General features: G+C 43.6%; 1 protein-coding gene across 1 annotated transcript in view; it reads left to right on the top strand.

Moving 5' to 3' along the window:
- The window catches only part of LOC126272183 (pickpocket protein 28-like), a 268,820-nt gene that overhangs the window by 157,785 nt on the left and 93,330 nt on the right, over positions 1-17,705 (top strand). The window contains exon 8 of the mRNA XM_049974837.1: positions 15,144-15,203. Within this exon, the coding sequence (XP_049830794.1) occupies positions 15,144-15,203 (60 nt within the window). The remainder of the gene's footprint in view (positions 1-15,143; positions 15,204-17,705) is intronic.

Raw genomic sequence — 17,705 nt, 5'->3', positions numbered from 1 at the left:
GGCGTGCATCTGTGCGGTCCGGTCCCAGGTCGACGGGCACGTGCACCTTCCGCCGACCACTGGCGACAACATCGATGTACTGTGGAGACCTCACGCCCCACGTGTTGAGCAATTCGGCGGTACGTCCACCCGGCCTCCCGCATGCCCACTATACGCCCTCGCTCAAAGTCCGTCAACTGCACATACGGTTCACGTCCACGCTGTCGCGGCATGTTACCAGTGTTAAAGACTGCGATGGAGCTCCGTATGCCACGGCAAACTGGCTGACACTGACGGCGGCGATGCACAAATGCTGCGCAGCTAGCGCCATTCGACGGCCAACACCGCGGTTCCTGGTGTGTCCGCTGTGCCGTGCGTGTGATCATTGCTTGTACAGCCCTCTCGCAGTGTCCGGAGGAAGTATGGTGGGTCTGACACACCGGTGTCAATGTGTTCTTTTTTCCATTTCCAGGAGTGTAGAAGCAACGTTTAGTGTTCAACATCTTTGTTGTTCATGCTTGCAGTCCACTGTCATGAGAGGACTCCAAATCATATCGCGTAACATGGCAGTGTGTAGAGTGACTATATTGGTGCGTGAGAAACAATTTATTGTAATCGATTTTCGAGTTATCCAGGTGCTCTACAATCTCATCAAATTCCCACCACGTATCATCCACATCGAACATCTCCATATCTATTGTACTGTCCACAAACTAGATTCCAATTACCATTCTCTCTCCTCTGATCACCAATTGTGCTGTGCTGCTGCGCCTTCACAAATATATCCCTCCATCTCTACACCTAACACACTCCATATCCTATCCCAATGCAACTTCAACCAGCTACCACTGCCAGACAGTGAGATCCGCCCTGATACTTATCCCTCCTACAAACTTTAGCTCTCCCTCCTCTATCCCACTCCACATCAGTGCTCTTCCCTTCTCCATCTATTCCCATTCCTTCCCTCTTGTAACAGCTGCCCTAACCCACACAACATACTACTCCTCACACTCTGTCTTTCCCACAGACTGTATTTCCCACTAATTGTCTCAACACTTACCTACCATCTCCATTACCAAGGAAATGGTGCAGTGGACAGCACACTGTACTCAAATTCGTAAGGTCAACGGTTAAAACCCACGTCGGGCCATCATGATTTAGGTTTCTGGTGATTTCCTTAGATCTCTTCAGACAAATGGAGGGATGGTTCCTGTGAAAGGGCACGGCCGACTTCCTTTCCCACTCTTCCCCAACCTGATGGGACTGATGACCTTGCTGTTTGGTCCCCTCCCTCAAATCAATCAAACAGCCTATAATCTCCATCGTTTTTCCTCCGTAACAGATCCCTAGCTTTCACCCACACCTCTCAACCATTTGGAACATACTCTATCCTCCAACAGTACTTCCCACTGTAGTGCAGGTCCTCAAGACTTTAAATGACAATGCAGTACTTCCTATATTTTGGTTTTGCAACAGTCCATCTTTGATTTTAGTTTAAAATAAAAAACAGCCCCAATTTTTTTCGGTTTCTCATTGCACATTCTTTTAATTTGCTTGCCCGAAGAGCGGAGAACTATACCACTGACAGCCCGCCTCCTCCACCCCCCTCCCCCCGAGCACATGCGGCGTGGGGGACAAAACACAATTTTTAAAAAAGTTTCACTTCAGACTTCGACTGCCAATGTTTCGATTTGCAGAGAATTATCCTTCTTTTGTTCTCTTTGTGACAAAACTCTCCTGGATTTGATAATGTTGTTACTGCTGCTACTAGTATTGTTGTGGTCTTCAGTCTAAAGACCGGTTCGATGTGGTAACATTGAAACGGTACAGTAGTTTCCGCTCCATAAGCGGCAGGTTTCGCTGCTCGCTCGCAACGGGAAAGACAAACAGAGGCGGCTCTGCCGCCAATTTTATTGCACGACGCTGCCGGCCGCGGGTGCAACAGAACCCATGTGGACGGGTGGAAAGAAAGGTGTCAGGCTTCATAATACGTATTTATATGTGTAGGTATTATGCATTTCTTGTACGTGAATGTGAATCTGCACATGAATTTTCCTAATCCTCCTCACACCTTTCCGTAAAGCGTGGCCAAATCTTAGTTGGGAAGTAGTTCTGTAGCATAGTAGTGCCAACTTTACTCCTGGGTAGGGGATCAGAGAGACAGCACAGGCAGGTAAAAGTCAAAGAGTTTCCAGTGTAACAAGATTTGGGGTGGAGAGGTTGGTCACGGCCAAGCGGTTCGACCAACCTCTCCACCGGGGCCCAGGAAGACCTCCGGGTGCCCGCCATATTCTGGGAGTGTTACAGAAGACGGGTAAGTGAGCACACGTGTCCTCAATGCGTCTGTCTCAATGTTCAAGCATGGAAGAGAGGTATTTGAATATTTGTACTATTTCTTTTATTTCCAGCTTCGGATTTCTGTAAGGAAATGAATGTTCTCGTTTAATTTCGGAAATTTGACCCCCTGTGTTAATTTATATGGTCCCAAGTTTGCCTGTTATCCTCCTCACGTAGTGGATGTCCTATGTAAAATTTTGGGAGACTTTGGTGGTATACATTTGGCCAACGCAATTCCGTCTTGCCAATAGAAATGTGCGTACAGATTAGTATATAATATACCCGAGCTATAAGTTGTAAAACTGAAATATCTGGAACAATTGCTGCAATCACTGTAAAGTCGAGAGATAATGTTTAAAATAAATAGGTAATCAATTGTCATCAGTCTTTAACATACCTTAAAAATCAGAAAGAAGTCAAGTTAAAGGAATTCATTTAAAATAAAAGATATAGAATGCAGGGACCCACACATCACCGTGTGAGCCCTCCAGCCCCTTGTCTAGTATCGTACAGAAAGGGCACGCTCTCTAGGTAGCGCTCTCAAGTTCCCTTCCCCAGTTATACGTTGCGCAATTTTCATTCAGAGTTCGACGAAATCAACTTACATCTGGCATCCCTAGTCAAGGAGGTTTGACGGTAATCTTTCAACATCACTGTTGAACTATGCAAATTAATCAAATTAATTACGCAAATTAGCCATCCCCTGCCCTTCCAATCCCACTCTCCCTCTTCCCTCCCCCTCCCCCATACTATGATACCGTACAGGCGGGAATTTCGAATTTTCATGGGAATTTTGAATTTTAGGGATAGTTTCGAATTTTGGCGGAAACATCAAGAAAATGGCGGGAATGTTTTGTCCCAAGTCTCTGCTGACGTCCCATGCCCACCAACACCCAGGAATTGGTGGGGAATTCAAAATGACAGATGCCATTTCTGGGACTTGAACCCCGGCCGTCTACAGCTACAGCTACATCTACATCTACATCTACATTTATACTCCGCAAGCCTCCAATGGTGTGTGGCGGAGGGCACATCACGTGCCATTGTCATTACCTCCCTTTTCTGTTCCAGTCGGGTATGGTTCGCGGGAAGAACGACTGCCGGAAAGCCTCCGTGCGCGCTCGAATCTCTCTAATTTTACATTCGTGATCTCCTCGGGAGGTAAAAGTAGGAGAGAGCAATATATTCGATACCTCATCCAGAAACGCATCCTCTCGAAACCTGGACAGCAAGCTACACCGCGATGCGGAGCGCCTCTCTTGCAGAGTCTACCACTTGAGTTTGATAAACATCTCCGTAACGCTATCACGTTTACCAAATAACCCTGTGACGAAACGCGCCGCTCTTCTTTGGATCTTCTCTATCTCCTCCGTCAACCCGATCTGGTACGGATCCCACACTGATGAGCAATACTCAAGTATAGGTCGAACGAGTGTTTTGTAAGCCACCTCCTTTGTGATGGACTACATTTTCTAATGACTCTCCCAATGAATCTCAACCTGGTACCCGGATTACCAACAATTAATTTTATATGATCATTCCACTTCAAATCGTTCCGCACGCATACTACCAGATATTTTACAGAAGTAACTGCTACCAGTGTTTGTTCCGCTGTCATACAATCATACAATAAATGATCGTTCTTTCTATGTATTCGCAATGCATTACATTTGTCTATGTAAAGGATCAGTTGCCGCTCCCTGCACCAAGTGCCTATCCGCTGCAGATCTTCCTGCATTTTGCTACAATTTTCTAATGCTGCAACTTCTCTGTATACTACAGCATCATCCGCGAAAAGCCGAATGGAACTTCTGATACTATCTACTAGGTCATTTATATATATTGTGAAAAGCAATTGCCCCATAACACTCCCTTGTGGCACGCCAGAGGTTACTTTAACGTCTGTAGACGTCTCTCCATTGAGAACAACATGCTGTGTTCTGTTTGCTAAAAGCTCTTCAATTCAGCCACACAGCTGGTCTGACATTCCGTAGGCTCTTACTTTGTTTATCAGGCGACAGTGCGGAACTGTATCGAACACCTTCCGGAAGTCAAGGAAAATAGCATCTACCTGGGAGCCTGTATCTAATATTTTCTGGGTCTCATGAACAAATAAAGCGATTTGGGTCTCACGCCATCGCTGTTTCCGGAATCCATGTTGAATCCTACAGAGTAGATTCTGGGTTTCCAGAAACGGCATGATACGCGAGCAAAAAACATGTTCTAAAATTTTACAACAGATTGACGTCAGAGATATAGCTCTATAGTTTTGCGCATCTGTTTGACGATCCTTCTTGAAGACTGGGACTACCTGTGCTCTTTTCCAATCATTTGGAACCTTCCCTTCCTCTAGAGACTTGCGGTACACGGCTGTTAGAAGGGGGACAAGTTGTTTCACGTACTCTGTGTAGAATCTAATTGGTATCCCGTCAGGTCCAGTGGACCATCCTCTGTTGAGTGATTCCAGTTGCTTTTCTATTCCTTGGACACTTATTTCGATGTCAGCCATTATTTCGTTTGTGTGAGGATTTAGAGAAGGAACTGCAGTGCGGTCTTCCTCTGTGAAACAGCTTTGGAAAAAGGTGTTTAGTATTTCAGATTTACGGGTGTCATCATCTGTTTCAATGCCATCATCAACCCAGAGTATGTGAATATGCTGTTTCGAGCCACTTACTGATTTAACGTAAGACCAGAACTTCCTAGGATTTTCTGTCAAGTCGGTACATAGAATTTTACTTTCGAATTCACTGAACGCTTCACGCATAGCCCTCCTTACGCTAACTTTGACATCGTTTAGCTTCTGTTTGTCTGAGAGGTTTTGGCTGCGTTTAAACTTGCAGTGAAACTCTCTTTGCTTTTGCAATAGTTTTCTATTTTTGTTGTTGAACCACGGTGGGTTTTTCCCGTCCCTCACAGTTTTACTCGCCACGTACCTATCTAAAACGCATTTTACGATTGCCTTGAACTTTTTCCATAAACACTCAACATTGTCAGTGTCGGAACAGAAATTTTCGTTTTTATCTGTTAGGTAGTCTGAAATCTGCCTTCTATTACTCTTGCTAAACAGATAAACCTTCCTCCCGTTTTTATATTCCTATGTACTTCCATATTCAGGGTAGTAGATCCAAGATGTTATCTCCATGTGTCGGTTCTCTGTTTAATTGCTCGAGGTAATTTTCGGATGTGCACTCAGTATAATGTCACTCGATGCTCTGTCCCTACCACCCGTCCTAAACATCTGAGTGTCCCAACCTATGTCTGGTAAACTGAAATCTTCTGGGTGGAAAGCCCAAGTACAACCCTCTACACAGAGAAACAGTCATTATCTACCTGGCTGCAGGAGAGGAAGGCTAGGTTAACGTACTTTATTTATTTTGGGTAGTAAACTGAAATAAAGATAGTTCCTAAATACGAAATTAATCATAAATATCGCTCCTAATTGCACATCTATACGCACAGCACTAGACGAGGAGCGTCTGAAATCGCAGTACACTTCAAAAATTGATGATTTCGTACAACTGGTGTTATCCCGCTGGAAACAGGTTACAATATCATCTAAAACTAGTAGCAGACATACTCAAAATAAATTGTAACTCTAAATAGAATGATCCCTTTACCTACAAGGCGAAATAAAATTCTCAGCTCGAATTGCAAATAACAGGGAAAAAGACTGGAGTCGAAGGTACTATATTTATTTCGGGGGAAATGTGTTCAACTGACGAGATGTTGGTGTTGGACAGAGAGGAGTTTAATAAGTGTATTACCTGTAAATATACATCTGAGGTCTGCGTCTTTAGCCTCCTGTAAGAGGAATGGAAGGAGGTGATAATGGATGACCGTATGGGGAATGCTTTTCAGCAAACAATGGTAATGCAGCGGGACGGACTAAAGATGCATTTCACAACTCATAGAGACTGTTGCCTGTGCTGGAGCTGTTTGTATTTCTGGAATGACTGGTCAATCCACAGTGCAGAGGACGACACTGTGCATCCACCACTATCGCTTTTTACTGACCGCGTGTGTGTCCCGCTATTTGACATCAGAGTTCGCTACAAACACCTCCCGCTGCATTCATGCATGCTCTACTCAACATATATTCTGCAGCACTGGTACTCGAAAGTAAATAAACGATGCTGTCTTTATTTCTCAACAACATCGCCCTATTGCACTGCCCCCAAGAGCTCACCTTGGTGTAGCTGAAGAGTATCATTTATACTGATACATAATAAGAAGGGATAGGGCAGCAAACCCTCATTGAGTTGTAGGAAGGCCACAATACAAGCTATCACAAGTGATGGATAATGAGTCACTGCTCTCGGAAAAAAATCATATAATATAGCAATTAAACACTACTCGAACACTACTCGAAACCAAATAGCATTGATCCTTCAAATACAAACACACACACACACACACACACACACACACACACACACAGAGAGAGAGAGAGAGAGAGAGAGAGAGAGAGGCGTGCACACACACACACAGATCATGTTAAATGCTTCACTGCTGTCATAAAAACAATCATAGAATCCCGAAAATTAAGTCCACTCGGAAACCGATCAGCCATGATGATTCAAAAAAACACACACACAAAGGCGCACACAAGCAGGTCATGGTAAATATTTCACTGCTCTCATAAGAGAAATACATCGATATTAACATGAAAAAAACCACCACACGCTCTCCCCCACAACGAAACAAAATGCATTATTCATCAGAAATTAACGAAAACTTCCACGCCACCATAATTACATATTATATTCGGCTTATGTTAACAGACTAAGAACTCCAGAATAACTACCTCAGTCCTCCTACCCCTCCTCCATCTCTCCCCTCTCTCAAGCCTCGCAGAAGTAGAAACAATTTCCTGCTCTGTTCTTAGAATCTGTAGCCTCTGATGCACAAACAGTTCCATCAGCGTGTCGGCGGAGCATGTGATCGGCCGGCTGACAAAAGCTACACATATGCAGGGTGGTCCATTGATTGTGACCGGCCAGATATCTCACGAAACAAGCGTCAATCGAAAAAACTACAAAGAACGAAACTTGTCTAGCATGAAGGGGGAAACCAGATGGCGCTATGATTGGCCCGTTATATGGCGCTCCTATAGGTCAAGCGGATATCAATTGCGTTTTTTAAATAGGAACCCCAATTTTTATTACATATTCGTGTAGTACCTAAAAAAATATGAATGTTTTAGTTGGACCACTTTTTTCGTTTTGTGATAGATGGCGCTGTAATAATGACAAACATATGGCTCAATTTTAGACGAACAGTTGGTAACAGGTAGGTTTTTTAAATTAAAATACAGAACGTAGGTACGTTTGAACATTTTATTTCGGTTGTTCCAATGTGATACATGTACCTTTGTGAATTTATCATTTCAAAAATGGTTCAAATGGCTCTGAACACTATGGGACTCAACTGCTGTGGTCATCAGTCCCCTAGAACTTAGAACTACTTAAACCTAACTAACCTAAGGACATCACACACATCCATGCCCGAGGCAGGATTCGAACTTGCGACCGTAGCAGTCGCACGGTTCCGGACTGCGCGCCTAGAACCGCGAGACCACCGCGGCCGGCGAACTTATGATTTCTGAGAACTCATGCTGTTACAGCGTGATTACCTGTAAATACCACATTAATGCAATAAATGCTCAAAATGATGTCAGCCAACCTCAATGCATTTGGCAATACGTGTAACGACATTCCTCTCAACAGCGAGTAGTTCCCCTTCCGTAATGTTCAAACATGCATTGACAATGCGCTGACGCATGTTGTCAGGCGTTGTCGGTGGATCACCATAGCAAATATCCTTCAACTTCTCCCACAGAAAGAAATCCGGGGACGTCAGATCCTGTGAATGTGCTTCGACGACCAAGCCACCTGTCATGAAATATGCTATTCAATATCGCTTCAACTGCACGCGAGCTATGTGCCTGACATCCATCATGTTGGAAGTACATCGCCATTCTGTCATGCAGTGAAATATCTTGTAGTAACATCGGTAGAGCATTACGTATGAAATCAGCATACACTGCACCATTTAGATTGCCATCGATAAAATGGGGGCCAATTATCCTTGCTCCCATAATGCAGCACCATACATAAACCCGCCAAGATCGCTGATGTTCTACTTGTCGCAGCCATCGTGGATTTTCCGTTGCCCAATAGCGCATATTATGCCGGTTTACGTTACCGCTGTTGGTGAATGACGCTTCGTCGCTAAACAGAACGACTGCAAAACATCTGTCGTCGTCCCGTAATTTCTCTTGTGCCCAGTGGCAGAACTGTACACGACGTTCAAAGTCGTCGCCACGCAATTCCTGGTGCTTAGAAATATGGTACGGGTGCAATAGATGTTGATGTAGCATTCTCAACACCGACGTTTTTGAGATTCCCGATTCCCGCGCAATTTGTCTGCAACTGATGCGCGACAGCAGCTAAAACACCTACTTGGGCATCATCATTTGTTGCAGGTCTTGGTTGACGTTTCACATGTGGCTGAACACTTCCTGTTTCCTTAAATAACGTAACTATCTGGCGAACGGTTCGGACACTTGGATGATGTCGTCCAGGATACCGAGCAGCATACATACCACACGCCCGTTGGGTATTTTGATCACAATGGCCATACATCAACACGATATCGACCTTTTCCGCAATTGGTAAACGGTCCACTTTAACACGGGTAATGTATCACTAAGCAAATACCGTCCGCACTGGCGGAATGTTACGTGATACCACGTACTTATACGTTTGTGACTATTACAGCGCCATCTATGTCACAAAGCGAAAAAAGTGGTCCAACTGAAACATGCATATTTCTTTACGTACTACACAAATATGTAATAAAAATGGGGGTTCCTATTTTAAAAAATGCAGTTGATATCCGTTTGACTTTGGCAACGTCATAACAGCGGGCCAACCATAGCGCCATCTGGTTTCCCCCTACAAGCTAGACGAGCTTCGTTCTTTGTAGTTTTCTCGTTTGATGCTTATTTAGTGAGATATTTGGCCTGGTCACTATCAATGGACCACCCTGTATAACAGGCCATGACTTCAGCGGGCCACAGCACAAAGCAAGATAAATGACGGCTATTCTGAACAAAGATGACCGCATGTTGTTTGTCTAAAAGTGCAGCTGCGGTTACCAATGGGACATGTCCAACGTAGCCAGAAGTGGCCTCAGCAAGCGCTCGCAGCTCTGAAAGAGAGGAAACATTTCAGTGTAAGAGTTGTATTTAATGTCAGTGCACCTCTTACAAGCGAGCGGGACACACATTTTCAACTGTCCCCGTTGATGTATATCAACGCCTGTCGAGAGCTTAGGGTCGTGATTTAATTATCATTACATTGTAATTCTATTAGAGACAGCAAAGAATCTGAAAGAGTAGCTGTACAGAATGGACAGTGTCTTGAAAGGCGTATATAAGATGAACATCAACAAAAGGAAAACGACGATAATGGAATGTAGTCGAATTAAATCAAATGATGCTGAGGGAATCAGATTAGGAAATGAAACACTTAAAGTAGTAAAAGAGTTCTGCTATTTCGGAAGCAAAATAACTGATTATTGTCGACGTAGAGTGGATATAAAATGTAGACTGGCAATGGCAAGGAAAGCATTTCTGAAGAAGAGAAATCTGTTAACATCGAGTATAGATTTAAGTCTCAGGAAGTCTTTTCTGAAAGTATTTGTATGGAGTGTAGCCATGTATGGAAGTGAAACATGGACGAAAACTGGTTGAGACAAGAAGAGAATAGAAGGTTTAGAAATTTCGTGCTACAGAAGAATGCTGAAGATTAGATGGGTAGAGCACGTAACTAATGATGAGGTACTGAATAGAACTGGGGATAAGAAGAATCTGTGGCACATCTTGACTAGACGAAGGGATCGGCTTGTAGGACACGTCTGAGGCATCGATAGATCACCAGTTTAGTATTGGAGGGAAGTTTTGATGGTAATATGGTAGAGGGAGACCAAGAGTTGAATATTCTAGGCAGGTTCGGAAGGATGTAGGCTGCAACAGTTATTCAGAGATGAAGAGGCTTGCACAGGATAGAGTAGCATGGAGAGCTGCATCAAACCAGTTTCCGGACTGGAGACCACAACAACAACAACGACAACGGGTATGTTACGATATTATAATGCCCTTTCGTTAATTTTCGATAGATGATGTGTTGTGCTTCATTGTGAGTAAGGGTGGGTAGTGTTTTTTCTGGCATTGATTTATTGATTTTAATGTTTTTATTTGCGATAGCAGTGAAACGTTTACCATGCTCTCTCTCTCTCTCTCTCTCCCTCTCTCTCTCTCTCTCTCTCTCTCTCTCTGTGTGTGTGTGTGTGTGTGTGTGTGTGTGTGTGTGTGTGTGTTTGAATCATCTAGGCTGTTTGGTTTCGAGTGCTGTTTAATTATTGGATTGTATGATTTTTTCTGAGAACAGTGAAGCATTTTCCATCAGTATGGCAGCGTGTAATGACTTTCCTACAACTCAGTGATGATTTGCTGCCCTATCCCTTCTTACTCTATATCAGTATACATGGTACTCATCAGCTACACCTAGGTGATCTCTCAGTGGCAGTGGAATAGGACGAAGTTGTCGAGAAATAAGGAGAGCGCCGTCTACTTAATTTCGAGGACCAGTGCCGCAGGATGTATGTTGAAAAGGGCATGCATAAATGCAGTGGGAGATGTTTGTAGCGAACTCTGATGTCAAGCAACGAGACACACACGCTGTCGGTGAAAAGCGAGAGCGGTGGATGCACAATGTCGTCTACTGCACTATCAAATGACCAGCCATTCCAGAAACAGGGACAGCTCCAGCACAGTCAATAGTCTCTATGAGTTGTAAAATGAATCTTCAGCCCATTCCGCTGCATCACCATTATTTGGTGAAAAGTGTTCCCCCTACACTCATCCATTATCAGCTCCTTCCATTCCTCTTGTACGAGGCTATAGACACAACCCTCAGCTGTGTGCTGCCTTATTAAACTCCTCTCTGTCCAACACCAACATTTCCTGCTAAAAATAAATATACTACCTTGCACCCCAGTCTTCTGCCGTTAATTCACAAATGGAGCAGAGAGATTTATTTCTACTTGTAGCTAAAGGGCTCATCCTATGTAGAGTTACAATTTATTTTGAGTGTGTCTGCTACTAGTTTCGAGTAGTAATGTGAACTTTCTTTCCAGCAGGATAACATCAGTTGTATGACATTGTCAGTTTGATATATTTGCGGTTTTAGGCGCTCCTTGTGTTGCGTTGTGCGTATGGAAGTGTAATTAGGACAGATCTTTATGATTAATTGCGGAATTAGTATAGATCTTCAGTATACCACCCAAAATAAATAAAGTACATTAATCTAACCTTCCTCTCATGCAGGTTTGGAAAAGAAAGGGGCGGGGATGTATATTTTTCATAGTTACATTGATTAATCCGCATAATAAAATTTTGATGTTGCCACTGTACCAGTATGGGTGGAGGGGGAAGAAATTTGGCAACAGCGTAAAATGTTCTTGTATCGCCTCTGCCCTCCTACTTGCGTCCACTTGAACCTGCTTTCTGAAAACAAGTCTAGGTATCCTCTACAATTTTTATGCCTTACATTTCCCTCCACTGCCAAACTGACTTCTCCATGAAGACTCAAAACTGCGTCCTGTTAACTGAACCCCTCTTTTAGTCAGGCTGTGCCACAAATTTATTTTCTCACCCATTCCATTCATTACCTGCACATTAGTTGTTTGATCCTGTCATCAGCATCCTTTTGTAGCACCAAATTTCAAAAGCTCTATTTCCTTCTTGTCTGAAATGCCTATCCTCCACATTTCACTTACGTACAAGGGTACACTCGAGATAAAAATCTTGAGAAAAGTCTTCCTAATATTTACACTTAAATATAACGTTAACGCATTTCTCTTTTTTTCGCTGGCGTTTTGTTTTTGTTTTTGCCAGTCTCCATTTTAATATTCTCTCCTGTATATTAAAGGCTATACACATTCATGCCCAAGCTCCGAATACGAGCTAGTTCACCTCCAGAATTTTTTGCAAACGGGGCTGTCATCATGAGAATATTTCATAAGACAGATTGTCCTTTGTATAGGCTTTTTACGTCTTCAGTGCAGTGATTTCCGTTGTCAACTACACGCTTATGGCGCTGACAGTTCCAATCTCTTCGTCTAGAGGATGTAGTTATGCACTCCCAAAAGCAAGACAGTTTTCTAGATTACTATACACTCCCAGATCCTCTTGATAATTGTTGCCTGCCCTCTCTACACTCCATCTCAACTCTTCTGAAATGTCTTTTGAAAGTACTATGTTCGATAATAGGACAATGAGCAGAGGGTGGTTACATCAGATTCCACATGCGGCTAACTAAAATGACTGCTTCCGAGAAGCCAACGCTCGTCTTGAGTCACTATCATTTTCAGATAGAGGGTTATTTCCAATGAATCTGTTCTCGCTAATAAGAAAGTAAGATATATGAATTTAAACTTAACTTGCCGGTCCATCTAAGTAGTGTTGAAAGTGTCGTAGCCCAGGGTCATACATTATTACTGGCAGTGTCGGCCATCATTAGACAATCAACCATCGCATTAAGGTTCATTTCATTTATATCGCAACTGTCCTCGCTACCGTAATCGTGAAACTTCCTGGCGGATTAAAACTGTGTGCCGGACCGAGACTCGAACTCGGGACCTTTGCCATTCGCGGGCAAGTGCTCCACCAACTGAGCTATCCAAGCACGATTCACGCCCCGTCCCCACAGCTTTACTTCTGCCAGTATCTCGTCTCCTACCTTCCAAAACTTTACAGAAGATCTCCTGCGAACCTTGTAGAACAAGCACTCCTGAAAGAAAAGATATTGCGGAGACATGGCTTAGCCACAGCCTAGGGAATGTTTCCAGAATGAGAATTTCACTCTACATCGGAGTGTACGCTGATATGAAACTTCCTGGCAGATTAAAACTGTGTGCCGCACCGAGACTCGAACTCGGGACCTTTGCTTTTCGCGGGCAAGTGCTCCACCAACTGGGCTATCCAAGCACGATTCACGCCCCGTCCCCACAGCTTTACTTCTGCCAGTACCTCGTCTCTTACCTTCCAAAACTTTACAGAAGCTCTCCTGCGAACCTTGCAGAACAAGCACTCCTGAAAGAAAAGATATTGCGGAGACATAGCTTAGCCACAGCCTAGGGAATGTTTCCAGAATGAGAATTTCACTCTACATCGGAGTGTACGCTGATATGAAACTTCCTGGCAGATTAAAACTGTGTGCCGCACCGAGACTCGAACTCGGGACCTTTGCTTTTCGCGGGCAAGTGCTCCACCAACTGGGCTATCCAAGCACGATTCACGCCCCGTCCCCACAGCTTTACTTCTGCCAGTACCTCGTCTCCTACCTTCCAAACTTGGATAGCTCAGTTAGTGGAGCACTTGCCCGCGAAAGGCAAAGATCCCGAGTTCGAGTCTCGGTCCGGCACACAGTTTTAATCTGCCAGAAAGTTTCATATCAGCGCACACTCCGCTGCAAAGTGAAATTCTCATTCTGGAATTCTACGCTTAAAAATTTCAGTACCACTCACTACGTTTAAAACTTGGTGTGTCACGTAGCTCATTGCAAAGGCGTGTAAGCTTCGGCTCATTCGTGATGTTGAAGCTTTCCACAAGTTAACCGGAATTCGATACTCGTAAACTTTCTACATAGTTGCTATTTCGGATGTACGATGGTTGACTGAAAAGTAATGCCTCCACCTTCGTAACTCTTCAACAGTTGGCAGCATTGGTATGTGGCAGGTTCCGGCTTGTTCCGTAGCCTTTTCTCTACAGCTCCAGTTGGCGGGAAGCACATAATTTCATAACTTTACAAACATTCCTCCTTGACATCTCACACAAAACGATGACAGGAAAAATTTTATCACTTTCTACATTTTCGCTGTTCATGCAATCGAGCTTCTGCATTAGGGATGACATTTTAATTTATTACTTCTTCACTACTGACACTATTCGCAAAATACCGTTCAGATAGTATGCACATACACCACTTAAATTTATATTATTGTATGACAAATAGATCAGGAGATATGAGGTTATAAACTTTGAGACAGTAATCTAGCTTCTGCTTACGAGCGCAAATTACCCAGACAACATTCGTACAGTGTTTCATCATGAGAGTTCAGCGATTTCCAACAAACTTCGAGGATAATTTCAAACCGTTCCTAAACTTTTTCTCTCTTACATGCTTAAAGTGAAATATTTAACACATTAACTCAGTTGTAAAGTGGTCTGCCTGCTTAGTTGGGTAGTAACATGCTTGCTTTCCAATGCAAGCGGGCCCGAGTTCGGTTCCCGGCGGGGTTGAGGATTTTCTCCGCTCGAGGAGTGGGTGTTGTGTTGCCCTCATCATCATTTCATCCTTATCACCGGCGCACAAGTCGCCCAGTGTGGCGTCGAATGAAAAAAGACTGGCACTTGGCGGCCGAACTTCCCCGAATGGGGCCTCCCGGCCAACGATGCCATACGTTCATTTCATTTTGCTTGTAAAGTAACTACACGTCTGAAGCTGTTTTATACATCAGAATTCGATTCTTTAAAGAATCGAGGGTTGACTGGTTTTATAATTAATTTGCAATGTGTGCATGCATGGCTTATTTACTGCTTTACTGCACTATGTACTTTCACTAATGTATTACATGTGTTAAAACGTAGTTTATATACCATACTATGTAATTTCAATTGTAAACTGTAGCATTATATGTGAATTCGTTTATAACGCACTTGTTGTAAGTCAACTTGACGACATGACTTGAATTATTTACAGGAAAGAAGAATGTTCCGATCTGTGGGGGTGCTAGAATGCGTTGCATAAAAATTGGAGAAGGTACGTAGATAATTAAAGGACAATGCACGCTGAATATATTTGGTGTTCCTATTATATAATGTGTGGATGTATAACGGTATGACGTTATGAACTTCCAGCTTCTTCTGTTCATATCCACTGGATAGTTGTTTAATTTCATGGAATCTTTATTTGCATGCCTAACACACCTCTTGACGACTGCTAAGGAACAATGCCGTTCCGCATCCGTCGCATCGCTGCAGTGATGTCTCAGTAGGGGGAGGACGCAGAAAAGCATTTTGTACTAACCGTCTGGATCGTGCCAGCCAAATGGCGGATGTCTCATGGAAGTAGGCCAGCCATTGAAGGGCATAGATTTGGAGGATCCTGTCACCTCCAGCTGCGGGCCAGTTTGCACTGATACAACCGTAAACTCTGGACATGAGACGGTGACCCCTATGAGAATGACTTTTTTTCTCCTCTTTTTAAGTCCTCAGACTTCTGATTGGTTTAATGCTGTCCATCACGAATTCCTCTCTTGTGCCAACCTCTCCACTTCAGGACAGCACTTGCATCCCACGTCCCCAATTATTTGCTGGATGTATCACAACTCTGTCTTTTCCTTACCCTCTACAGCTCCCTCTAACACCATGGAGGCTATTCCCTCATGCCTTAACAGATGTCCTGTCATTCTATCCCTTCTTCTTGTTAGGTTTTCCAAATGTTCCTTTCTTTTCATCCTCATTCCTTACCAGTCCAATTGATTTTCAACATCCTTCGGCAGCACCATATTTCAAATGCATCGAATCTCTTCTACTCCGGTTCCTACGGTCCGTGATTTACTACCAAACAATGTTGCGCTCCAAACGAACATCCTCATACATTTCTTACTCATTCCTTACCAGTCCACTTGATTTTCAACATCCTTCAGTAGCATAACATCTCAAACGCTTCGATTCTCTTCTGTTCCGTGTTCCCCACAGTCCATGATTTACTACCAAAGAATATTGTGCTCCAAATGTACATACTCAGAATTGTCTATGTTTGATACCAGTAGACTTCTCTTGACCAGCAATGCCTTCTTCGCTAAACTGCTTTTTATGTCCCGCTTGCTTCGTCCGTCACGGGCTATTTTTCTTAGAAGGTAGCAGAATTCCTTAACTTCGTCTACTTCATGATCATCAATTTTGACGTTACGTTTCTCGCTATTCTCATTACTGCTACTTCTCATACATTTGTCTTTTTCACGTTTACTGTCAGTCCACATTCTGTACTCTTTAGTGTTCACACGATTTAACAAATTCTGTACTTCTTCTTCATTTCAGCAGTGTCATCAGCTAATCTTATCGCTGATACCCTTTCACCCTGAATTTTAACCCCACTCTTGAACCTTTCTTTTATTTCCGTCACTGCTTCTTCGATATACAGATTGAACAGCAGGGGCGAAATACTGCATCCCTGTCTCACAGCCGGCCTTGTTGGCCAAGCGGTTCTAGGCGCTACAGTCTGGAACCGCGCGACCGCTACGGTCGCAGTTTCGAATCCTGCCTCGGGCATGGATGAGTGTGATGTCCTTAGGTTAGTTAGGTTTAAGTAGTTCTAAGTTCTAGGGGACTGATGACCTCAGAAGTTAAGTCCCATGGTGCTCAGAGCCAAGCTGTCTCACGCCTAGCCAGTTTTAATCCAAGCACTTTATTCTTGGTCTTCCAATCTTATTGTTCCCTCTTGGATTTTGTACATATTGTTATCGGCCATCTTTCCCTGTAGCTTACTCCCATTTTCCTCAGAATTTCGAACATCTTCCAACATTTTACACAGTCAAATGCTTTTTCTAGGTTCACGAATCCTATGACCGTGTCTTGATTTTTCTTCATTCTTGTTTCCATTATGAAGCACAACGTCAGAACTGCCTTTCTGGTCCTGTACTTTTCCTAAAGCCAAACTTGTCTAACAGATCCTCTATTTTCTTTTCCATTCTTGTGTACACTGAGGTGACAAAAGTCATGGGGTGCCTCCTAATATCGTGTCGGACCTCCATTTGCCTGGCATAGTGCAGCAACTCGACGTGGCATGGACTCAACAAGTTGGTGTAAGTCCCCTGCAGAAATATTGAGCAATGCTGACTCAATAGTCGGCAATAATTGCGAAAGTGTTGTTGGTGCAGAATTTTGTGCACTAACTGACCTCTAGATTATGTCCCACAAGTGTTCGATGGGATTCATGTCGGGCGATCTGCTTGAACTGTCTAGAAACTTCTTCATACCAATCATGAACTGTTGACTGGTGACATAGCACATTGTCATTCATAAAAATTCCATCATTATTTGGGAACGTGAATACCATGAATGGGTGCGGATCATCCCCAAGTAGCCGAACATAACCATTTCCTGTCAATAATTGGTTCAGCTGGACCAGTGCACCCAGTCCATTCCATATAAAGACAGCCGCCACCAGCTTTCGCAGTGCCTTGTTGACAAGTTAGGTCCACGGCTTCGCGGAGTCCGCGCCACACTGGAACCCTACTAGCAGCTCTTATCAGCTGAA

The sequence above is a fragment of the Schistocerca gregaria genome, chromosome 5 (assembly GCF_023897955.1).
Source record: "Schistocerca gregaria isolate iqSchGreg1 chromosome 5, iqSchGreg1.2, whole genome shotgun sequence".
Taxonomy (NCBI): Eukaryota; Metazoa; Arthropoda; class Insecta; order Orthoptera; family Acrididae; genus Schistocerca; species Schistocerca gregaria.
Note: the sequence above shows the minus strand (reverse complement) of the source record. Positions and strands in the feature narration are given on the sequence as shown.